The following is a 25,812-nucleotide window of genomic DNA, read 5'->3' as shown; positions in this document are numbered from 1 at the left end:
TGAATGTGACATGAATGTGCTTCTGCTTCTTCAGATACACGACACGGCATCTACACGATGACAGCACCTCCAAACAAATCAGGGCCCTCCTGCAATGAAACAAAGAAGAAAAAGAAGCGACCAGGAGAGGAGGAGGAGGGGAAACGAAGGAGCGCACTTGAAGGAGGAGGAAACAAACGCTGATAAACCTGTTTGTTTACAACGAACAAAGAGAAAAATCATCTCCGGGGTTAAGTGCGACCTGATGACAATAAGAAGAGGAAAATAATTATATATATTGTCAGCTGTCCATCATTCTGTCTCTCATTTTGTAAAGTAAGAAAAGAAGAAAAAAAAAAAGAAGCCAGAAAAGAAGATATAGATATATATTAAGAAAAGTGAAACACTGAGCAGCAGGTGAAGAATAGGTAGGATTTAAAAGGAAGCTATATTGGAAGATTTAAGGTCAGAACCAACTGAAAGTGTACGAAACAAAAAAAGGAAGAAAAAAAAAAGAGGGTTAATGTTCCAGAAGTAGTCTGACGAGTATTTTTGCACACACTTTGAAAACATCTCCTTCCCCAATGAAATCTGATCCCAAACTGGTTCCCATTGCTTGAACTGGAGGGGCTCTCCTTCAGCTGCACTGGTCTCCACCGACGGGTGAATCGTAAAGCAATGTGATGGATACACTCCGGAGATTTGCTTTTACCCGTTTCACTTTCTTTCTGGTGCAGCTGGAGGAAAGCAGTCAGGCGGAGACGGGACGCCTCTGTTTTCGCCCCGATTTCTTCCTCATCATCCATCTATCAAGTATATGCTTTTTTTCCCTTTAAATTTCTCCTCATCACCAACAAAAATGTAAAAAAATAAATAAATAAATAAAGATCCGCCCGTGTCGTGTGCCCCGATGCCGTTTATGTTCCTGCACACAAAAACCATCTTGCCAGTTGTCTGGCTTTACTTGAACTACGTCCTTCACTCTCTCCATGGTGCTAATGTGGTTTATCGCAGCTTCTTATCTGATATCGTTTGGCTGTGATGTGGGACATACAGTGATTTTGTCATCCTCTTCTTTTGTGCACAAGTTAGCCACGATGGCGAGTCAGCCTTCAGCATCTCGGTGCGTAAAAAAAGGGGGTCAAACCTGAGAGGGCATTTTTGGGGAAACCGCAGCACACTTTTACTTCTTCACCCAGTGCCAAAGCTTATTCTGTTATTACATCGCACGTGAGTCAGGCTCGAGGGTTTGATGGCATTATTATATCACTCATCTTTCTTTTCTTTTTGTAAAAGAGGATTAAAAAGCCGAGACACACGTGAAAAACAAGTGGGAAGGTGGTCCGATTTACATACATTTTAAGGGAGATCCGAGTGTTCCGGTGTAAATACGTGAAGCTTTTCACAGTGGGCATCCACACGTTCCCCGTCGGGGAATATGAAAAAACCACCATCACAAACTCACACATGAAAACTCGAGTGCTTTCTTTTAGCACGAGGTTTAAAAAGTCCATCAATAAGTGGGAAATAAAAATGAAACTAAAAATGATCCAAAAGGAGATTCAAAAGAAGTGCTGTACTTTGGATGTCTAGAGCCCTTAGTCTTATTTAATTTGATCTTATAATATATTTTCTATACAGGGGTATGTGCGCAAGCATATTCTGTATAAATACATAGATGGCATGTTGCAAAAGTTCTGACAGAAATGTGTAAATAAGGTGTTTTTATTCATTTTTAATCGTTCAGTGACGCTGAAATTGGGTATGTGTTGTCTCTCAGAATTACCATGCGTTTGGCTTGGACCATCGGACTTGCCGTAGTCATAGGTTTCAGAAATTCAGCTTCATTAATGGCGAATGAACCGGAGGGAGGGGAGGGACGCTAAGTGGGGAGGGGGCCGGGGCTATCCATTTGCTTGTTATTTTGTATATTTTGTGCAACAATAAACTTGTCATTTATTACATTCAACAACGGCCGTCCTGTGTCTGTTCAGTCATGTGTAGGAGTAATGGTGCTGGGGGTGTGATGTCAAAAACTGCAGGTGAAAATCACATTTTCCTAAAACAGGGCTGTCAAACATAAGGCTCGCGGGCCAGAATCGGTCCGGCAAAAACGCCAATCTGACCCATTAAACAGAAGATTGGAAAATGTAAAGAAGGACGTAAATTTGAGAATTTTTACTGTATTTTTAAGTTTTATGTATTTTCCACTTCCCCCTTGGCTATTCATACTGCATCACACCAAAGTAAATAAGTAAAAGATAAACAATGAAATGGCAGAAAGTTCCTGTTTTTTCACCACTATAGAAATGTAGGATTTTTATCATGAGCTTGCTGTAAAAACAAACAAAAGAATAAGAGGACATCATGTCAATTAACAAAAAATGTCCAATTTATAATTTAGGTACATTCTGTATGATGAATTAACAGAACTTTCTTGTCATTTTAAACCTTTATTTCTTACAATTTAATCCCAAAGCAGCATTTCTTTCACATGTAGAAAAACTGAGATATGTTGCTGAAATTGCACTTCTTTTTTTTTTATATTAAAATTGTGTAGTTAGACTTCTTCACACTGACAGGAAGAGAAGCTTCACTGCTCCAGTCCACTTAAGATCAAAGCGGCCTGTACTCCGCCCACAATGTAAAATAAATGCGACGTCTCTGCTCTAAGGTAAACTCTCAGAGTAACAGTGGTGTAGTCTGAAAATATGCAGCTTCAAATTACAGGAAATATTTGACTGGAAAGCAATTAAATGATTATATTCAAAGTCATTACAAATTTGGAATAAATCATAAAGTGTTAGTTACTTTTCAGTGTTTCCTTTGGTTTAAATCAATCCAATGAAGACACGTAGTTACACGTGTGAGTGTGTAATGTAAAGAAACAGTAGTTTCACAGTGTGTAATGTTGCGTAGGTCACAGTGGTTTTGCAATAGTACCCACAGTGGGAGGACAGGTGACTTTAATGGTGCAGGAATTGGTCTGTAACTGCAGGATGTAAACTCCAAATTTTGCAAAAGAATGTAAAACATAAAAAAAAATGAATTAGAATTATTTGCCATCAATCCCCATAAATCTGTTAAAAAAAACTCTCAGAGTCAAGCTACTGCTCCTCCCAGTTGAAAGGAGTTGGGTGAGGTGGTTCAGGCATGTCCTACGCCCAGGAGGCACTGGGCCAGACCCAGGACACCCTGGAGGATACATCTCTTGGTTGGCTTGGAAAAGCCTCGGTGTATCCCTGGAAGAGCTGGAGGACCAGAAACTGGATGGACTGATAAAGAACACAATCCACTGCATAAATAATATAACAATGTTAAAACTGGATTTAAAAATTTTAAATAAACCAATAAAATGTTTATTTTCATGACTAAAACAATCCACTGTTGCAGACTGCAAGAATACATATGGAAAAATCTAAAGTTTTAAACTTTAATGAAGAACTTCAAATAAAAATAAAATATAATTTACTCGATATGCTGACCAAACCACGGTGCATCCTGAATTTGAAAAAAACAAAAAAACAAACAAGGCAAAGTAATGGAGGCTAAAATGTAACATTTAGACTCAATTCATACACTTAGTCCAACACAACACAATGCCAACGAGGCAAGAAGGTAACTGATGTAATGTTGGATTATGCAAAATCTTCAATCGGCACAGCTTGTCAGAAGGAGACACACCTGTCCTGAATTAATGATTTGTATTAAGTGTTCATTAATGAACATGACTGTGTTGTAGCATATCAGTCTCCCCACCGAGAGCTACTGCAGGATGTATTCCAGTCACTCACCACAAGGGGGCAGCAAACGATCATTTTATGAAAGACTACAAACTAACTCAAACTTGTGCGCCTGCTCTGCTTTTTCACATCAAAACGGCAGAAATGTAATTCACCTCAGCATAAGAGCCCTACCACTTTGGCAGCGTGATGAACATAAAACAGTTCACGAGGTAATTCATGCGCTGCTCCAAATAAGCAGTGCTGTCGAGCAATTAAACTTCAGGTGTGGTGCGGCACCTGTTATCGGGCTCTGAGGTCAAAATGATGAATAAGCTGCAGGAGCATTCAGCTGAGAGGTCAGTCTGACTGAGCTGTGCTGTAAGGTGTGATTGTTGGAGGGTGTAAAGTAGGGCAAGAGATAGGAGAGCTTGTCAGAAGTTATATGGAAATGAGAGCAGCGGGCTGCAGACACTGAACCATGTTATGGGATCAAATTCAACAACAGCTTGAACAGAAAAGAAAGTAGCTGTAAGAAAATATTATAGGCTGTAAATATCAAAGTGGGCTTATCAGCTCATCCTACTGTTTTCTAGATCGCACTTTTTGAAGCCTCGGCGTGAGTCGACTGAGTTATAAGAAAAACTCCACAAAGACCAAAACCCACTTTGTGTACTGAACTGTAAACGTGATTATTTCATGGCTGAAGTTGAGCACTTTATCACAGGAGTCTGCAGGGATTTACTCAGTCGTGGAGCATACTTGCCAACCTTGAGACCTCAGAATTAGGGAGACATTCAAAAGGGCTGTGGGGGAGGGGTGGTATACATATACATATATATACAAAAAACTTGAATTTTACAATGTTGTTTTTATCGGCTAAAATAAGTTAAATGTCGCCGTTATTATTGTCTGGCCGGAAACAGCGGGGGTGTCCAAATTCAGAGGCTGCGTCCACCTGAGGACCTTGCCTTTAAGTGACTTATATATTTAACCTGAGTAGTGAAAGACCGCGGGGGTTTGAAAACGATGTGCCGGGAGTTTGCTGTTCTCGTCGGCTCAGATATTTGAAGTTTACACAGCTACATTCTCGCTTGAAAATATGATAAGTTTATTTTGCAACCCAGAAAGAGTAATAAGAATACTATTAAAACTAAGTAGCTGCAGTAGTAGTAGTAGCCATTGTTGGAAACTGGAATTGGCTGGGCCAATCTGGGATATGGTTTTTCAATTTTGTTATCCGGGTAGAAAATCGGGAGAAATCCGGGAGAATGGTGGCTCCGGGAGATTTTCGGGAGGGGCACGGAAAAATCGGGAGGGTTGGCATGTATGCTCGTGGAGTCAGCCTCAAGTGGACATTTCAGGAACTGCAGAATTACAGTTTGTTTAATTTTTCAGCTCTGGCAGCTGCTGCTTAAGAAATACAGACAAAACGATGGAAATGTGTCTCATGCATAGCCATGCATTTCCCTGAGTAAATTCAACAAATTCTAGGCAGAAATTATTAAACGTCAGATACAAAGTTTTCTTTATTTCTGGTAAATGTTGTACTTTTCTGCTCTAATATACGATGGAAATATCAAAACACAAAAATCAGGAACCAAATATACTGGTGGTTCCCAAAAAGTTAAACCCTTTGCTTCTTTCATAGTAGGGGAAATACATTTCTGATCCCCTGCTGAACTCACAAGTTTGCTCACTTACTAAGAAATTGAACAGTCTCTCATTTTTATGGATGTTTCATTGTCAATGGAGAGTGACAGAATATCAACCAAAAATCTAGAAAAAAAGAACAAAAAACACAGTACTGGGGAAAATGTTGCTCTTCTTCTACCCTGAAATCTACACCTGTGACCTCACAGTTTGAAGAGAAATTCTGTGTGTGTGTGCGTGTGTGTGTGTGTGCGTGTGCGTGTGTACTTGTATCCATGGGTCTGGCTTTGGCTTCGTGCCCTAACTGCCATGTAATAAATAAAGAACCAGTGTCTCAGTTTACTTCCCTAATGTGAAATGTATTCAAATTTAGAGGTTAATGAATCCTTCGCAGCTACTTACCGTCTTTCAACAGACCATGCAAATAACAACAATTTAAGAGAAAGTCACATCAGATACTTGAGTGAGCACCAAACTGTAGTTGTATGTTAATTAATTGCTGTTAGTAGTCTGGGATACACTGGATTCATCCATAAACACATCTTTGATAACACAATTTATAATAAAACAAATTATTAAAACGTGTAAATAAATACTTTTCTGGGTTTTTTGCTTATTTATTTAAACAATGTCTCCGTTTGACATAAACCAGCAGAGCTTACAGGGTCATCTCAGATATGGAAATGTCCTTTTCAGTTAGATTCTTTAAACAAAGTTATCTCAGATAACTCAAAAAGTTCCCCTGAAATGTTTTGCAAATTCCCCTATTAATTTGTTGTTCTTGCTCTCTTCCCTTCCGCACGACGGCCCGGCCCCCGCCAGATCAAGTACTAACCGTTAACTGTCCTCAAGGCGAGAGCACCTTATCAGCATAAATGAGCGCGATACACGTTCAACAGTGGTTTCCCTCCTCTGGGTTCACACGCGGCCTTTCACTGAACTTGGACTCGCACACACGCACGCACACACGCACGCACACACACACACACACCAGTAAGCATTTTTCCCGCCCACTCTGTCGTTCCCTCTCTAACCAGTCCTGGCATGGCTTACTTCATATCAGCAGACAGTCATTGTCCTCGCGGGCCACAATGTAAATCAGCCTGAGCGGCGTCGGAGTGGTTAGCAACTGCTCTGTTGTACAAATGTGCTGACCAACTGTGCTGAGCAACAGTTCTCTCTGCTCTTTAACAAGCCCGTACATGCCTGAATGTGCGAGCGCGACATGAGGACAACCGTTCTGTGGCAACTTAACATAAAAGATTCAGCGATAATTTAATGCATTCATACTTCAAATTTGCAGCTTTTAGTAAAGCAGGACAAATACATTTAACACAATGTTTGCCCTGCACATGGCAGCCTATAATCACACAATATCCTTTTGAAGAGGAAGTTAAAACTCCTTTCAAACTTCACTGTACATGTTTAAGCTTGTGATCTTAGTGCAATCTGTAAGAGTAGCTTTGCATTATTCAAAATTACTACTACTACTTATACTACTAATGAATCTTATACGTGGCCTTCTGTCTGAAACAACCCATTTAAGCGCTCTTCCATCTCTCCTCAAGCCAGCTTTGTAAAAAACGCTCAGTAAAAGTAGAAAAGCATTACTTGACACCAGTTTACTTTGTTCTGATTGGCTGTCCCTTGTAAATACAAAGTGGGAGGGGCTATGTACCTAAAATGACTATATTTGGGATATCCACTCTCACTGATGTCATACAGAACCAACACTTGAAAAAAACTAAATGAAGTGATTAAAGCGGTCTGCTTTTTTCTAGATTACTTTTACATTCACTGACATCATTATTTGCACTGAACAATTGCACCAGTGTACCAAATATAAGATCTAAATAAGGAAAAGTTTAATAGCCTTTTTAAAGAAAACAGAGCTGTGACAGAGCTCACTGCTGTGCATGTGTGGAGCTGAGCTGAGCTGCAGTATCCCCATCATCTGGTCTGTATCGACACAAATGCGTGTCTATAGCTAACAGTGCTCACATGATTAAAAGACATTTGAGCACCGAGTATGAAACCACATGAAAATCTTATACTGCAGAAGAAACAACCCAACAGTGTTCCAAAGTGACCGAGATGTCATTTCGACCCAGCGACAGGGTAACGGGCTGCCGAGGATCACTGATGCACAAGGGGAGCAAAGGCTGGCAGCGGTGGTCCCATCCAACATTTTCAACTGTAGCTGAAATTTTAAAAAAGACATTTATGCTGGTCCTGATAGAAAGATGTCAGAATACACAGAGCGTCACAGTTTGTTGCAAATGGGGCTGCATAGCTGCAGAGCAGTCAGGGTACCCATTCTGATCCCTGCTGAAACGGTTAAAAGCTCCAACAATGGGCACGTGAGCATCAGAACTGGACCTTGGAGCAAAGGAAGAAGGTGGTCTGCTTTGATGAATCAGTGTTTTCTTTTACATTATGTGGATGGCCATCAGAGGCAGCGTGATGGTTTGGACAATATTCTGCTAGGATCTTGGGTTCTGCCATCCATGTGGACGTTACTTTGACATGTACCACCTACCTAAACAGTATTGCAGACCAAGTACACCTTTTCATGGAAACAGTATTGCCTGAATGCTTGGGCCTCTTTCAGCAGGATAGCACGTCCTCCTACAAAGTAAACATGATTTAGGGAAGGTTTGAGGAGCACCACAACGTGTTTGAAGTGTTGACTTGGCCTCAACACCTCAAACTCAGCTGATTGGTGTAAAACAGAAATATGCATTCTAAATTTATACACATGGCACATAGAAAACGTTGTAACTGAATCCATGAGGTACAAAAACTAATGCACAACTGTACTTGTGTATAATCAGCAGGGCACACTGCACAACTTCTCTTCCTTGGATCAAATATCACACATTACTGTGTCTACTGTCCTCCGAGTACACAAATATTTCTCAAGCAACAGGCTGACAAATTGCACAACACCAATATCAAAGTCTAATGGGAAGAACAAATAAACATCTAAATATTTGTGCCTGGGTATGCAGGGGGTTCTGTTAGGCTGTCCACTGGAGGAAAAGGTCACTAGAAACCAATACAGAGGTGCTTCAAGTCATCACCTTTATCCTTTAATGAAGGACTCATCTCCTGAGGGGACTGATGTCTGTCAGGATAACACTGTCCCCATCTAAATGTAGAGTCTGCAAACTTTGACCCAGATAGGAGATTTTGGACCAATGTGTAAGTCGGTGCTCTCCACCACTGTCATCAAAAACCTAGAATCAGAGAAAATCTTTAGGAGACTGACCTCTGGAAAACATGCACGTCTTTGCAGAGTGCCGAATCGTACCAAGAGCAGCTCAGAAGCAGTATGCTGAATCTGCACAGGGTCTTTTATTTTGAAAATGCTGCCCTCGTGTCTGATTTCCCACCCTTCCCGTCTGCTCTGTGCAAAGCACACCTTCCAGGGATGCTTTTAAAAATGCGCCGTGGTGCATTTGGTGGAACCGAAAGCAGCTGTAGTGACTGCATCAGGACCAGAATGCAATGCAGCTACGTTCATTGTATTCCTAGACTGATGTTTCATCCTGCCAAGAGACATCCAAAAACTCGGACAATCAATGCCAGGAGACATTTTTAAGCTGCGCTGGCCATGCACAGTCGCCCCGGACCTTACTAGGACTACAGGCTGTATATACGAGTTACACATAGTGGGATGTAAAAGAGAAGTCAATGTTGAGTTGCATTAATGCTCAACTCTGTCTAACAGGCAGTAGGGGGAATCTAGAGAACTCTATGGGTAAAACACCCCTCTGCTTCGTGCCCCCTGTAAACACTGACCCGATGACTTTATGATGTAAAAAAAAAAAAAAAGCTAGATTCAAGTCCCAGTGATTTGTATCGCGCTAAGAAGATCATTTTGCAAATTATGGCTCTCATTAGAGTTAGTAGAGGTATTAGAATATCTGCTTATTGATACAGGTTGTAATGCAGAAACTGATGTTTCAATATACTGAAACAAAATATTTTGGAGTTGTGAAGTATGTGTGTGTTGTGCTTAATATGTTTAACGTCTTCATATAATAAGGCGCTTTGATAGGAACTGCATGAAGAGGCGTGTGAAGGAGCGCACGTGTGTGCGTGTGTGTGTATGTGTACAACAGCTGCTATTGGCATACACGCCATGTAATGTTACACTGGGTTTTATAACACACTTACATAAAAGAGCCATGTGCTGTTACACACACGCACACACAGACATACAATAGCACAGTTTTACAACACTTGTAAATTAATACTAGAGTTCCAACTCTTTAACTTACAATTAGCGCAGGTTTAAAAGTTTATATATTATTATTTGTATTTTAAATTTGCACCAATTTCAGATCAACAGCTACATGTTTATCTTTGTGGCCATGAGTGAATATGATCTCACCACTCTGACCACTTCACTGGTAAATCCGAAAGCGTGCCGATGTCAATAAAATCAAAAATAAATCCCTTCACAAAAGGATTCACACGGGAGTAAGTTGAGTAAATTAAGTCATATTTACAAATGAACACAGAACACAAATCTTTAAATAAAGTTGCAAAATCAGAGATTAGACTTTCCAAACTCTAAGATCAACAAGCTTTAGCTGATGCTCCTTTTTGGAAGAGAGAACAATTGGCCTTGAATCCCCAAAAGCTTGGACTACACTGCGTGTCTGCTCATTGATGGTCAAGCTGTGCACGGTTGCAGTTATGCACAACACAGATGTACAATTAATGCTGTGTTTATGTCCTCCTAATGAACAACCAGGAAAGTCCACAAAGTCCAATAAAGGGGAAAGTTGAGTATATATAAAGCCAGACAATATTCCAGCACAGAGACCTTTGATCACAATGGGTTAAATAACTTGTTGTATAGTATTCAGACTAAAAGTAAAGACTGTTCATTTAAGATAGTAGGTGCAGCCCTATGCTGTCACAGAGTCCTGGTGAGCAGAGTAAGGACGATTTAATACAATGCACCGACTGACCTTCACCCTGGCAGTGAAAGCGTTAAGCTCTGCATTAGGGGAGGCTCCCAGCTCCGCCCACCTCACATCTATTTGCATATCAGGCGGGAAGCGGAGGCTCTTTGTTGCTGCTGAGCGCAGCCAAAACCCCTCCCACAAAACACCGCACTGGCGGGAAAAAGCCGGCTACAGCGCTTAACTCACTGACAATGGCAATGTGCACACACACACACCCTTTGTCTCACACTCTGTACACTGCAGAGAGTACATTGCTCCCAGTGCACACATACGTCCAATGAAAATAAGCACACAAACACGCATGCTTACACATAACTGAGAGTTAGGCTGCTTTGATAGTCCTTTATGAGCCAGCACACCCATTTCCTGCCTAAGAGCAAAGGTGAAAAGCAAGTGGACAGACACACAAAAGAGAGGAAAGATGGACAGCAGTGTGGAGAAGAGTGAGAGACACACACACACAGACCCAAGAAGTGTGAGGACGGAGACATTTATGCGTCCAGCCAGACACAATACATCAAGTGCAAACAGCTTTATCTAAAATAAGAGCACCATGCAGACAATACGTAACAATAGAAAATGGGCAAGCACTGCCCTGGGAAAAAAAGAAAAGAGTTCACTGGGTTGCTGGAAAAACAGGAAGGCATGTCATGCTCTGCACTGGGGAGGGTAGAAGAAAAAGGAGAAGGAAAAAAGTACAGAGCAGCCCCCGCGTTACATAACCAAGGCAGGAAATATGCAGCAGAGAGCGAGAGAGGACAGACAGAGAGACTATAGGGAGCCATGCATAAGCTGCACCTATGACACTTTCCTTAAAGGCTTTTCACATCTTATAACATCTCCTCCTCTCCCTTTCCTTCTGTCACTCTTTCGTGTATGGCGACCACTACAGGAACCAGACAGTGTGACACAGAGACGGAGAGAGAGGAGAGAGAGAGAGCTGCATGAACTCAGTGAACCTAGTTCCTCCCTATAGACACACACACACACACACACACACACATAAATAAATGATGGTCTGCACTTGGCTCTGGATGCATACATCACATTGAAATGTTATAAAACAGCATCTCAGGATTAGGCTGCAACAACACTCATCCCTCACTGAGTAGCTCTGGCCATGTGTGTGCAATTCATAATGCATACAGGTGCAAACACGCAATTATTACACCTATACTGCAGGAGCTACAAACACATGCAGTCGCCACAGAGGTAAGAAGTGACTGCCTTGCATTTTGTTGTGGTACTTGTAATAGAAAACAAGACTAACACATTCGTGCACGCGCACACGCACAGAACAACACAATACGCTTTTATCTTATCGAGTCACACCTTGCAGTGTTGTGTTTCTCACAGGTTTGTGAAACTCCCTTTGTCCTCATCCTTATATGCATGGAAACAGTGTGGCCCCAGCTCGCAAGCAGGGATTCACAAACAAGCACACACTGATCTTTATAGAGAAAAAAGATGTCAAAGGCTACAAATGTGAGCTCCTAGCATCTTCTCTGCTCGCACACTGAGCGGCTCACCGCCTGATAGTTGACCTTTTGCTGGTTTTAACCGTCTGCGTCTATAGTGTCAACAAAAGAGATACACATTCTCAGACGAGTCCTTCACACGCCACAAAACGAGATTAAAAAGCCTGTGTGGTATCTATTATTTTGCCCCCCGGCAAAGACTCGGCCTTCTCTGGTATCTCCAAGAATTCTCCGCACAAGCAGAACTGATATTTCTCTTCATTTCAACAGTGACTTTGGCTACCACCTATCTGATTAGATGCTTGCATGTCTGCCTGTGTAGATACGTGCAAGCATTTTTTTTTCGTCTCGCCAGAGCCAGATGGCAGAGAATGTTTAGTCAAACGGGATTAGAGATTAGGATTAGGTGGACTTCAAATTACCTAGATGCACAGTCACTGGGTGACACACTACTACAAGCAGAGCTCTGAGAAGCCCACAAAGCTCAAATACAGACGTCCATTGAGCTCAATTAGAGGACAAACTAGGAAAATTAATGAGGAGAATGATCAAAAATAAAGGTCTGACTGGTTAAAAAGACAGTATCACAGTTACTTTACAAGAAATCATCAAAGGAAAGTTTACTCAATTTCTTTTATTAGGAAGTTCCTTGAGAATAGTCACATAGCTGTCTTTATGCTATGCTAATAAAACAGCTACTGCCTGGAGCTAATCTTAGCATAAAGACTGAAAACAGGCAGCTTCTGTTCATAGGTGAAAATCTGAAAAGCACCAACAGAAAGTGCTGCAGGAATGAGCTGGGAAACCAGTCTAACTCCAGTTGACCCACTGTTGGTCCTAAGCACTGGGCATTAGGCTAATTAGGTACCTTAGCTAAACACTTTTAGCTCTAAAAGCTTTTAGCTACGGTACCTAATTAGCCTAATGCCCAATTTCGCCTAGCAACAACCAGCGACCACTCTCAACAGTTAGAGAATACTCATTTTTACCTTGTGACTGGAGGTTGCCAGGGGGTCGTGACTAGTCTCTAGGCTTGTGCAAGTGAAGCCTTGATGTTAGCAGTTCATCTACCACCATGTTGGTTTTGTAGAGCTATATTTTGACGTGAGGACCAGTGCTAAGTTATCGGCTAATGCTAGCAAACTTGATTAACATCTGCATCCAGAAAGTACTGCAAAACACAGACACCTGCTCATTACTGCTAACAGCCTAATGAAGTACAACATTTTCAGTCATCAAATCTGAAGCAGAATCCTTCTGCCTGTGGCGCTGATAAAGCCGGGTTATTTGTCAGATAATTCCAGTAATAATGCTCTAAAAGGCACTAGCAGCAAAAACACGGTTGAGAAGTCCAGTTCAATGACTTCAATTAGTGGAGAGAGGCCTTGAAGAAAGCCAAACATTGTATTTAAAGTTTCCTAGCCTTGTCTTTCCCTCACTTCTTTAAATTGTCAGCAGCCTCCTTTCAGTGTCTTAACAGTACAGATGGAGTGCACCTTAATCGAAGAGTTTGGTTGGTCTAGAAACTGAAATTAACAGTACCTCAGCGGTAAAAATGCACTTACTGCTTGAAAGAAAAATAGAGCAATCAAAATGTTTTCATGGGTATTATTCGAGGTGGCCAATTGCGGGTGCTTATGAACAACTAGCACGGAAACATACTTAGCCTCCACCTTTGGTAAACTGTTTAGAATCTCTTTCTGTTGAGCTGTCAGGCAGGCTAATATCAGCTCTGCTCTGGAGAGTCAAGGTACCAATGCGTGAGGTTGTGTGAAGTCTGGTTTATACCGTTGATTTACAGCCCACGCAGGAGGCAGTATATGGAGTACTAAAGGCCAAGGCCCCAAGGTGAACAGGCCAGACCAATGGACATCTTTAGGCTACCGCATGTACAGTTCCCCTATACTGGGCCTCATGTATGGGGCGGTATGTGCTCAGAGCATTTAAAATTACTGACTGGCTATGGTGAGGACTGGACAGAGAGAGGGAGAAGCAGAAAAGTGCTGAAACTGGGAGAATCATTGTATGGCTCACTAACTGATGCAGCTATGCATGCAAACACAAACACATGCACACGCACATACATAGGGCAGATTTAGAGGAGGGGTGGCAGCTATAGCTGCAGTACAACCCCCCCAGCCTGTTTCAAAGCTTTATTCATTCAGTGCGTGCATCGATGACACGTTGCTTCACAGTGTGCACATCGCTAATTAGCCTTGTGACTGTGGATACTGGCATTCCAGTCAAGGTGCTTTATGTCACCGAATTGCGCAAGCTTAGCTCTTAAATGTGAGGTGATTCAGCGGTGCTTGGAGGTGCCAAGCCAGACTCGCTGAGCCACTCAAGATAACCACACACCATGTGTAAAATTACTAAAGAAAATGCGAGGCATTTAACAGCACGTTGGATGCCTGACAGTAATGCTTTTTCCTCATTCAAAGATCCCTCTCGTTGGTTTTTTTTGTCATTACAGAGATCACCAAGATGAAAAAAGTGCTGCAGTGGAAAAAATAGAGCCGTAGCTGATTCGAAATGGACAACAGAAGGAAAGAAAAACAAACCATCCAAACAGAGGAGTGGTTATAAAAACCAGACACGAGCCGTACAGTGACCTTTGCTATCACTGTGACTCCCGTACTGTATGGTAATACCCCAGTAAGCTGGAGGCCTGACCCAGTTTGGAAAGAGAGAGAATGTGGGACACAACTCACGCAGACAGACGCACACTTCCAGCTATTATGCTGCTGGAAATATTTTTAGCCATGTGGATGAGGTCAACTTCTGGGAGCCTGTGAACTAAACTCTGTAATTCCTCAGACTGTAAGACCGCAACTGAAAACTTAAAGACAGAGAGCGTTAACGCAGGAGCAAGGTGAGGAGACGGAAAAGCACCGCCAAAGAAAGCCTCTGGAGCGATGCCAGGTATTGTGGCTTTACAGCGGGGGGAAGACACGCCTCGGGTTGAAAGCGGTACGGCACGCTGCCGGATAAACAAAGACCTGCAATCACCGCTGTGAAAACACACTCCTCTCACAGCCTGACCTGCTGGTGGTTTACATCACCGTCAGGGCTGAAATGAGCTCGGCTGGGCTCCACTCAGGAGATAAACCACGCCAATCAGGTGACTAGTGAACAAAAGACCAGAAACAACATATTTCATGAGTAGAAAATGAGGTGGCAGCCGGCAAACAAAGGACCAAGCTCAGTGCTGTGTCAGCAGGTCAATGAGAGCTCAATGAGACCAAGGTTAAACTGCTGCTGTCGCATCGAGAGACCCCTGAAATCCAATTTTGTGCTTTCTACTTCTCGCTTGAGTGGCATAAAAGCACCGTCACTTGGATAAATACAATTTAGACTTCCTAGGATTATGAAAACGACATAATTGGGATCCAAATGCTTCTTTCCTAAAAGTCCAAACTCGAGCCAAGATGAGAGAAGGAGAGCATCCGATCACCTAAAGAAGTTATCGTCAGGTAAACCTGGGGAAGGACTCGTTATGTCATCGAGGGTCTCTCACCTGACCACATGGGGTGACGTGTGACTGAGGGGTTGGTTGGCAGTCCATCAGGGTCTCTGCATGGCTGCAGTCTCCTAAAAGACCCGAGTCTGCTGCAACTTGGCTCTGTCTTCCACAGTGGGTGGAGGCTGGAGGTCCACAGCTGTCTTTACTGTCAATGCTATAGCGTTAAGTCCGTGTCCTCCCGATTTCTCCCCCTAAACGTGTATGTAATCGGTTCTGTTTGTCTGTAACGGTCTAGCATCCACAGTTTTCAAGATATCATCTTCAAGTTTTGCGTGATGGTAGACCCCAAAACCAGCTCGAGCCGTTCAGCAAATCAGCAAAAACTTCATATTACCCACAATTTTTTTTATGGATCATTTACCAACTTCACAACAATATACTAGGCCTCAGCAGACAACAGTATCTATGTTAGCTAAGTGTTTGACCTTGACCTTCATTGTTAGTGCGCGCTCTGAGTGCTCATTTCATTTGAATTCTCTATAAAGTTTTGGGAAATTCCAGAAAGAGACATTTTTTTTTCTGTTTAATAAAAATATGTTTAATAATAAAATATTTTATGTCACAAGATTACAGGTTCGGAGCATGAGCTGAGAAAACTTTGGGAGTTTATTTGAAATAAAGGTGACCGGGCCTAATACTAACAATCTGTCCTGAAGCCTGAAATGCTGACAAACTAGAGAGTCCATAGCAGTGGTATATACAGCACAGTCTTAAAAAATAGAAAAATAAACCTCTCTCTTAAAATTTACATTAGATTTTCAGGCAGTGGTAAAAAATAAATTATGATTTGTTTTTTTTATTCTTTGCCTGCACACGCCATAAATCATGTACTTTATTCGCTTCGGTCTGTGTTGCTACTGGAAAGAAAAAGAAAAAAAAAGGCTGCAAGAACCTGAAGCTCGAGGGCTTCAGCATCTATGAAGGAGGGTTTTTTGTTGGAATTCAGGAATTAATAAATAAATTCGATCCGATGGAAACCAGGAATTAATCATATAAGGACTGGATGGAGACCTGAGTCAGTGCAGGCTTTTTAAAGAGTCACTGGTACTTCCTTGTGTGTCGTCCCAGAAGAGTCCTGAGAGGTCTGATCACCGCTGCCCGGAGCAACAGTATCACAAGAGTCTTTTGAAAGAGTCTCTGCTGCAGAGTCGGAAGGTGCGCTGGTCCTCTGCGACTGGTCACAGGATGGATCGCACTTCCTCTTCTTCCTCACATGATAGTGATGCTTCTTAGATTTCAGGTGAGCTGCGGGTACAGAGGATAAAAGACACGCCTTGGATATATTTAGCAAGAGAGACAGAGAAAAAGACCAAGTCACCAAGAGGCCAAGTCACAAGACTTGGTGCAACAGGGCCCAGAGGTGATCAGGTGAGCATGTAGAGAAAAGAAATCTGTTTTTGGCACTGGGCATGAATCTCCACAGGAATCTTAAGGCACCGCTAAACAGTCAAATACATAACATGGTACGACTACTTCTCAGTTTGCTTGTCCTCGGTGCTTTGATGAACATGTTAGTATCGTTAGCAAACGTCTATATTCACATTCAGCTTCCCCCCCCCCCCCCCCTCACGATTATGCCTCACCTGTCCACTCCAGGTCACCGATGATCACTTTGTCACACAGGTCACACGTGTGGTGGCTCCGCTTGTTTCTCTGCTCCGCCCCCTGCGCTCTGACTGGTGCAATAGCTGGCTCCTCATGCTGAGAAGTGGAGCGAAAAAAGTCTGGGTTTTTTTAGGTTTTAAATCTGAAAAAAATATTTATGATGTGCTAAAACAAACTTTTAGGGAACAAAAAAAGGGAACGAAGCAGAACATGGGATAGGCAGCAGAGTAAAGGCAAGGCAAGGCAAGTTTATTTATATAGCACAATTCAACAACAAGGTGATTCAAAGTGCTTTACAGAGACATTAAAAACAAAAACAAATAAAAAGCATGATTTGAAATTGATTAAGACAAGCAAACAAACACAAACAAACAAACAAAACAGTATATAAAATCAAAAATCAAAACAGTAGATAAAATCTGTAGTTAAAATGTAAGTTTTGAAATTTAAGCTTAAAAGTGTGGATTTGGTGCTTTATTCAAAAGCAGCTGAGAACAGGTGAGTCTTCAACCTGGATTTAAATAAACTGAGTGTTTCAGCTGATCTGAGGCTTTCTGGGAGTTTGTTCCAGATATAAGGAGCATAAAAGCTGAATGCAGCTTCTCCGTGTCTGGTTCTGACTCTGGGAACTGATAAAAAACCGGATCCAGATGACCTGAGGGATCTGGAAGGTTCATACTGGGTCAGGAGGTCATGATTTATTATGATAAAGCATGATTTATGGTCCCATAAATGTGCCTGACTGTGTGATCCTCCGAGATCTTGTAATGGAGAGACGTATGAGTCTACGGAATGCTGAATGGTTGACAAGTGGAGTTCACCAGGAATGGGTGAACCGTGGAAAAACAAGCAGTTTGGTAATGCTAAATATCACAAGCAAACCAATACAAGTAACCTAAATTCGGCTACCGGCAAACATGTGTTGCAGAAGACAATTTATACAAACAAAGGCCTTTTTTCCTTTTTCAACCAAAGCCCAAACTCGACTTTGACATCGAGGTCACTGAGATTCAAACATTTTTAATAGTTTCATCCGTGATGTCAGTTTTAAAATTCTATGTTGCCTCGTTCTCAAATTATATTATTCCCAAACTCGGGTGTCCACGCCATCGCCCTTTGACAACTGAAGGACAAAAAAGAATTAGGAAATCGCAGAAAGGAAAAATAAAAAGAAGAAAAATTAATAAAAATGGGACAAAAAAAGCCCAAATAAGGCAAATCCAAGGAAGAAGGGCATATCCTCAAAAGGAGGAATAAATAAGAACAAACAAGGAGAGGAACACACTAATGGCAAAAGGATGAAAGGAAGTAAATGTAAAACCACAAAGTACGCAATGAAAAGATACAGAATGATAAAGAGCAGCGAAAGGAACTGAAGTAAAAGAGAAAGATCCCACAGCACCAGATGAAAGCAGCCAACAGGAAGCTGCCACTTTGGACTGCCGAGGCCCCACCTTACTGAGGCTGTCCAGTATCTGCAGTGCAGGGTCCAGCACCGTCTCCTCCCACCGTGACACGTCCGTCACATCCAGGCCATACACTGCAGGTATGTTGTCCCCTGGTCCTGTACACACATACACACAGAAAGGTCAAAAACACACACTTATACATTTGACAAGGACAACGAGGACTTGATTTGATATTGGATTCAGTGTTTCCAACGATTTATTTTTAATAAACAGGTGGAGGGGAAAAAAAGCCTTGAACAAAAACTTTCAGACCTCTGACAGTGACAGTGCTCATTGTACACAAATAAATAAATAAATATATAAATAAAACAATGAAGCTCCGGAGGGTCTGTCTGCAAACTGCAACGGCTGAGACAGGCCAGTTCAAACTGGGTAACGCACAGGAGCGGCGATGTGCTGGAGCCGCACCCTGAAGCTCCATCAACCTGCTGACTCACACTGGCTCGATAATGTCTCCCCCCTCCTTCCTCCCACCCTCGTGTCTTGTGCGCCGTCTCTCTTTCTCTCCCGCCATCAGTCTCGCTTCAGCTTTCACTCACTGTCTCTCCCTCGAACTCTTCCACCCCCGTGTTTCTATTTTGCATCAGTCAGCAGTCTCCGGGCCAGGCCTCGGGAACGCAACGGCAGCACCAGACCTTGCCCCGCTCGTCTCTCTGTCTATCCCAGCACTCGCCTGCATCCAGAGCTGCTGCCCTTCAAGGCGTACCGTGGAAATTTAGATCGGTGCAACTTGCAGAGAGTGACTTCTAACAGATGCAACTTTTTAATGATTAAATAAATTAGCAGGAAAACAGAAAAAAAAGAGTCTGAGCCCCACTTTTTGACTCTTTTGTGTCAGTGCACACTACGACACATTGTCACACAAGTTGTCTTCACTTTCTCCTTTTATTGTACTAAAGAGTTTTTCCTCCAGATGGTTAGAAAATACAAACAGACAGGGTTTAAATGACATTCAAAGCTAGCTAGATGGTTATCTTTTCAAGGAATCAAGGTTATGACTGCAGTCTGAATGCACGCGAGAGGCGCAAACTCTGAGACTGTACTCAGACACGACGCACCTAAAAGAAACCAACCCGACTCCAGACGAGACAGCAGCAACCATGACTGAACAAACGTGCACGTGCAGGTGAGGCAGAACCTTATTTCAAACCTTCTTCATGCTAAAAACTGGAGCCTACATTACCCAGAATACAACTCGACAGCTTACAGCTCGGGGATTTGGTTGTGCTTTTGCGCCTTCATGTTCGATTCGGTTGGCTAAATGGGAAAATTTGCGAAAACGCCCGGAACGACAAGTCGGAAAACTGGAGAACATTTTTATTTATAAGTTGCCAAGCTTACAGAAAAACATGGTGGATGACGGTAAATGTTAATGAATGGGTCAAATGTACATTACCGTGCAAAATCCTTCCATTTAAAAAAAAAAATTAAATAAAAATAAAAATCCGCTTCCAAGGAGCCAGACATTCGTGTAATTGTTTAAAGTGGTTTCGAGGAAATGGTCCTCCAGGCTTTCTGGAGCTCTCTCAACACTTCTTTGGACAATGTCTGCTTTTCACCTCAACCACTGGCAACCTCTGATTTTGCCTCATATACTGCATTACCCTGCATGTTTGCAGGTCACAGTCACTGCAGCCGTTTCCCTTTTATCCATCAAAATACAACAAAACCACATTGCATACTTCTGCATGGAATGCATATAATTTTTACATTGAATGCAGTTTTTAAAAAATAAACGCTAGACTATCAACACCTTAAACACAAAGGAATAATATATAACACATCATCTCTGTAGCCACTCCATTATGTTCCCAGTTAGTTAGAGGTTAGAAAAACTCATTCTAAACTAGGCAAACTGGATAATCTACAGAACGTGTGAATCTGGGGTTGTTCTGGTTTTCCAACTTTGGTAACTCAAAGGAGATTTAAATTGGCACCGTCTGATTAGAATATATGTGTGTTAAGCTCACACTCTCAGGTAAACGAATCCCATTAACCTATAAAGCGCTGTTTGCCAACTCAATTATGTCTTAATCCTTTCTACACAAAGTCAACTGTGGATTTGAGGGCAGCAGACATCCTATAGACTGAACTCCACTGGGAGCCGTCTGGGCCTCCATTATCACAGAGAGACACAGAGTCCTGACTGTATGACTGTATAACTAACAGTGTTGACTTTGTCAGAGGACTGACTGCGGCTGTGTGTGTGTGTGTGTGGCTGTGTGTGTGTGTGTGTGTGTGTGTGGGAACAATGAGTCCCCACACAGCCACACCCGGCAGCTCTACACTTACATTTCACTCTTGGTACAAACTGCAGTTCAACTGCCACTGGGTGAAATTTGCATATTGTAGGCTTAATCTGCAGTCAGCCATTTAAACACGTGACATATTTTATTCTTTCATGCTGAGACCAGCTGTGCTTAAATTAATCTGACACAAGGTTCAAATGCAAAAACAAACAAAAGGCTCCTTAATAGCAGAATCTCACCTTGCACCTGCATCATTTGGCTTCACAGCATGTGTTTTTCCCCCTCCTCTTATCTGTGTGCACCACTTATCCTCAAAACTTTGTCCTCAACTCAGTCGGGCTTGTCTGTGTGTTGTCAAACAGCAGTTACTGTTAATCAAAGCCTCTGATTCCATTTGCATGGTTCCTGCGTGTGAGTGTGGAGGTAAGTCTTTTGTGTTGGCGGCACAATACCAGGCAGGTGGCGGCGGCAGCAAGTGTCACCTGGCGTACCCGCACCAGATGCAGAGTTGGCGATCTCGCCTTCAGGTTCTCTAATATTTACTTCACCTCAGCAGTGGGCATTCTGTGCCCTCCTGTTGACACTATCTGTTTCCTTACTTTGTGTTTTTATCTCTCTCAGCACCCTCCTACAATTCCCTTCTGCAGTCACTAACCTCCCCCCTGGGCAGAGTGGAGCGGTGGTAAATAAAAGGGGAGATACTGTACGGTGGGTTGCCAGATGCTCCACAACAATTCTCGTTTGGGATCTGGTGAAATTTAACCCCTCTAATCCGCAACATCTCGAATGAGAGTTGATAAGAAATGCCGAAGGGACAAAGGACGGGGTGGTCGGCGTGGGCGCGCGCACGCACACTCGGAGAAAACACAAAGCGTGAGCGCTGCCTTTCGAGTGCACAGGGGAGATGGCCTTGCCAACAATAAGGAGCAGAATCTGTCGCTGGGCAGCTGCCTGCCAGCGCCGGGTGTGTGCGCGCGTGTTGAAACAGTCGTCCACCTGTTGCAACAAGCGGGCGAGAAGTCATTTGCTGTGTTGTCCTTGTGTTTGCTGAGTGAGGATGTGCGGCTGTGTGTGCTTTGCTATAAAAGCTCCGCTACCAGCCTCAGCGCGATGTCCCCTGGCCCAGCTGTGCTTCTTTGGCTGCCATCCACACTGGAACACCGCAGCTGCCGCTATTGACTCAACAGCCTCCTTCCCCTTTCCTAAAGTTCCTCTTCCACTTCTCGTCTCACTCACCTCCGTCGTTTAACTGTTGTTTGTGATCGAATTTCTGAAGCAGGTTGAGTACGGCTGGTTCAAGTTTCCTTTGGGAGGTAAGGATCTGTAAAAAGTGGACTTTGTTTCTGGGGATTTTTTGTGGAATGAGGGAATCTAAAATCTAAGCTCTCTATACATTAAGCTGCACCCTCACACAGGGAGGATTCACAGTGACATGATAACCTCAGATCACAGAAAGTAGGAGCAGAACATAATCTATTAATGATGAAAAGCTTGCAGATTGTGAGAAAAACTTTTTCTCAGCCTCAAGGTGAGCAGTTGAAACAGCTACCAATGAGAGCGCAGTATACTGGTGATTAATACAGCTTATTTGATCCCTTGCACACTCTTAAAGAGATAAACATTCTCTAAAGAAGTATTAGATCCCCACATTTCCGGCTACCACAGACTGACTACAATCATATCGATCAATCAGTTACAGATGATCATGAGAAACATGGTGGATCAGCCCAACACTACACGGGAGAAGCTTGTTAATGATCTGCAGGCAGTTGGGACCACAGTCACCAAAAACACCAAATACTGAGTCGTGTTTTGCTTGGGGATTTTTTCCACTCAGTGACACACAAATCAATTTATAACTTTTACGTAATGTGTTTTTTTTTTTGGATTTTTGGTTGATATTCTGGCTGTAACTACCATAAGAATTAAAGCCTGCAGCAGGATGAACACGTCATGTAGATTCACAAAGCTGAAACTGATCATCAAACTACACCGACTCATTCAGGCCGTTCACCAACACTGGACACACCTCCGAGTCAAAGTGTAAAGTACAGTAGTGCGTTTCAAAGAGAAGAGAGGAGAAGCGTGACAAGCCAATCTGTAAATGCAGTTAGATCTTCCTAGAAGATCTTTGACACATCGCTCAACAGCAAACAGCAGCCTCACACTCCACAGAAATTAAAGTGTGCAAGAGAAGCTGCCGCATTAAACGAAAAGTGCAGCGGAAGTCGCTTTGCTTTAATTAGCTGTGAAGTGTGAAGATAAGCTAAGAGTGCAGGCTAGCAGTTCCTGGACTTTGCATAAACAAGAGATCAACTTCTCGTAAGTGGAAAAAAACAACAAGTGGCACCAATTGTTTATATGGAGGACTTTAGCATCCTTCACCTACTTATTTTTTTTTAATGGGCAAACTATTTTGGGTCAGCATTACTGCTCTCACAGTTCATAGACCAGGAGTGGGGAAGTCCAAGCCTCAAGAGCTGGTTACCTGCAGGTTTTAGATATCACCCTGGGTCAGCACACCTGAATCAAATGATCAGTTCATTACCAGGCCTCTGGAGAACTTCAGGACATGTTGAGGAGGTCATTTAGCCATTTAAACCAGCTGTGTTGGATCAAGGACACATGTAAAACCTGCAGGACACCGACCCTTGAGGCCTGGAGCTGGACAGCCCAGACATAGACAGTGAACTGCCCACATAGTTTTGAGGCTCAGAAAATGGGACTGTGAATAAAAATGGACGGAATTCATAAACCATTAAATCCCATAAAGGAGGCAAAATTACAAAAAACCCCCCCAAAAACCTGTCAATGTCCAAATACTTACAGACACAACTGTAAGTCACTCTGTGTTTTTCACAATGGCAGATGTGTTTTGTAATGAATGACTGTCTCTCCTGATTCACATGTACCCTGTGGCATTTTTATGAGCCACTGCGGCGATAAAGATGACGCGTAGCGGTTGAATACTCTATGACAAGCCAGCTATATTTGTTCTGAGGAGTAGAGAGTCTTTTTCTTAATACACCATCTCTTCCCCACCTCACCTCAGCAAAATAAGATTTTAGATTTCTCATCAGCGTTTGACGTTTCCGCCTAAACATATCCTGCCCGTCTGCTGAGCGGAGGTCACAGAGAGGTCTCTTTGGCAACAACAACACCGTCTTGTTTTTATCCATGGTATGAGATTGCATTTATTTATGTGTGTGTGTGTGTGTGTGTGTGTGTGTGTGTGCGTGTGCGTGTGTGAGAGAGAGAGAAAGAGTTCATGAGGGTTTCACACTTGCTAGTGGACAAGGGTGTAAACTCACCCCACACCTGTTGCCTCAGCTGGATCAAATTACTCTCCCTTCTTTAACCAACCCAGCCGTCCATGTGCCATTCCTCTCAGTCGCCCTCCATCCATCCTTCACTCACTCATTTACTCCTGGGACTGAAAGACACCTATCCCCCTGTTACTTAACGCTCACGAGGCCTCGGTCAAACTACACCTGCGTAACCTGGTTACAGGTGCTGTTTGCACTTGTATGCCTGCCTTATGGGAGTTTTACTAAACAGAGGGAGCTGCCTCATCTGCATTAGATTCAGCACCAGATAAAATGAATATAACCTCAGATTACTATGTAGTTTAAGGGTAATTAAATCGACTAATTAAGTCCACCCCCCTCGCCACGCACACACTATAGGTGTACACCCACACACAGCCCCAAATAAAGGCAAGTCAAATTAAGCTTGATTTCTTCTAAGCTGGCTGACCTGGTGCTTAAATCCTCACAGCAACCAGAGCTGAGTCCATCAACAACCACGTATCCTGCTGAGAAGTATTTAAAGCACTGAACGCCCACCAACTCTCGCTCTGACATTTGCTACTAAACGTGAACCGTAAAACTGGGTTAAACTTGTGCCTTCGAGGCTTGTGATTCAGCCTCTCTGTCTGTATATCTACATATAAAGTCAGCATTCAGATTATGTTCTAGCTTCTTTAATCTACTTCATTGTTAGCCTGACTGAGGCTCTGTCGTTTTCAATTTGTCTTTCCCTTTGACCCACTAGTTTCTGCATGCCTGGGTTGGTCTGCGTGGACCCCGGCGACCCTGTTGCCCGCGTTTGTGTGGTCGGGGCACATTCCCAGCAGCTCTGTAACGCTTCAAGAGATTAGCCTGCTCAGCTGAGGCCTGCCGGCATCTGTGCGGGCATGTGTGGGACTCGGGTGAAAGAGAAAAGGAGGTCAGCAGTCAGAGCAAGACAGAGAGGTCAACGGAGATGATGCAGAACAGAAAGGTGGATGAGAGCAAAACCTTGGTTAAGGGCATCCCTCAACCAGGGGTAGGCATTACAGGGCTGTCCTTGGGCAAATCTTTAATGAATCTAACATGTGTGTTTTTACTATCTGAGCAGATGTGACTAACTCAGACCTTCCCCAACTCTCCTGGTTGGCTCCAACAGCCTGTAGATTGATTTATTTTCAAAGTAAACTGGGTCAGATTTTGCAATAAACGCCCCGCTGCCCTACAGCCAACAGTATTCTGCTAGTTACTGACACTGAGAATTGACTGGATCCCAATGATACAAAAACTCCAGCTATAAACAAAAGCTGATGCACTTTAACTTTGTAATGCTCTAAGTGTGTAAAATCAAGTTAAAACTAAGAGTTATTTTACAATTTAAACAGTCTAAAAACTTCAGCATGTCTTTGAACTGTCACTTGAGAAAGCATCGTGCCAAAAATAGACTTTTTGGCATTTTTGGACTTTAGAAAAAGAAGAAGTGATGCACATCCTTTGGTCAGATGAGACGAAACTAGAACTCTCTGGCCACAGAGACGCTGCTTATGTTTAGAGAAAGAAGGCATTCAACCTGAAGAACACCGTCCCCCTTAGTGAAACACGGTGGTGGGAGTATTATGCAGTGGGGACGCTTCAGTGCATCTGGAACTGTAAATCTCGCCAAAGTGGAAGGAATCATGAAGGAAGAAGGATATATGAAGATTCTGAAAGAAAACCTCAAGCAGTCAGGAACAAAATTGGATCTGGGTCGTCACTTTGTCTTCCGACACTTCACGCTCCTGGTGAAGAACTACTTCTAGAAGACCACAGCAAACAGATTGACCCGCACAAAGCCCTTACGTGAATCCCATTAAGAATCTGGGATG

The 25,812-nt window shown here is 42.8% G+C and overlaps 2 protein-coding genes across 7 annotated transcripts in view; one reads left to right on the top strand and one right to left on the bottom strand.

The window, feature by feature from the left end:
* The window catches only part of fam49al (family with sequence similarity 49 member A, like), a 41,799-nt gene extending 39,934 nt beyond the window's left edge, over window positions 1–1,865 (top strand). For all 6 annotated transcript variants that reach the window (XM_065471201.1, XM_065471203.1, XM_065471205.1 and 3 more), the window contains one exon: window positions 35–1,865. In XM_065471201.1, the coding sequence (XP_065327273.1) occupies window positions 35–98 (64 nt within the window). In that variant the 3' untranslated portion in view covers window positions 99–1,865. The remainder of the gene's footprint in view (window positions 1–34) is intronic.
* A 14,025-nt stretch (window positions 1,866–15,890) lies between these two features.
* trit1 (tRNA isopentenyltransferase 1) overlaps window positions 15,891–25,812 on the bottom strand; it is a 39,672-nt gene continuing 29,750 nt past the window's right edge. The window contains exons 9-11 of the mRNA XM_065469868.1: window positions 18,397–18,506; window positions 16,921–17,038; window positions 15,891–16,582 (exon numbers count right to left, since the gene is read on the bottom strand). Coding sequence (XP_065325940.1) covers window positions 16,368–16,582; window positions 16,921–17,038; window positions 18,397–18,506 — 443 coding nt within the window. The 3' untranslated portion in view covers window positions 15,891–16,367. The remainder of the gene's footprint in view (window positions 16,583–16,920; window positions 17,039–18,396; window positions 18,507–25,812) is intronic.

Source organism: Pelmatolapia mariae, linkage group LG22 (assembly GCF_036321145.2).
Source record: "Pelmatolapia mariae isolate MD_Pm_ZW linkage group LG22, Pm_UMD_F_2, whole genome shotgun sequence".
Taxonomy (NCBI): domain Eukaryota; kingdom Metazoa; phylum Chordata; class Actinopteri; order Cichliformes; family Cichlidae; genus Pelmatolapia; species Pelmatolapia mariae.
This window is presented reverse-complemented; position numbering and strand designations above follow the sequence as displayed.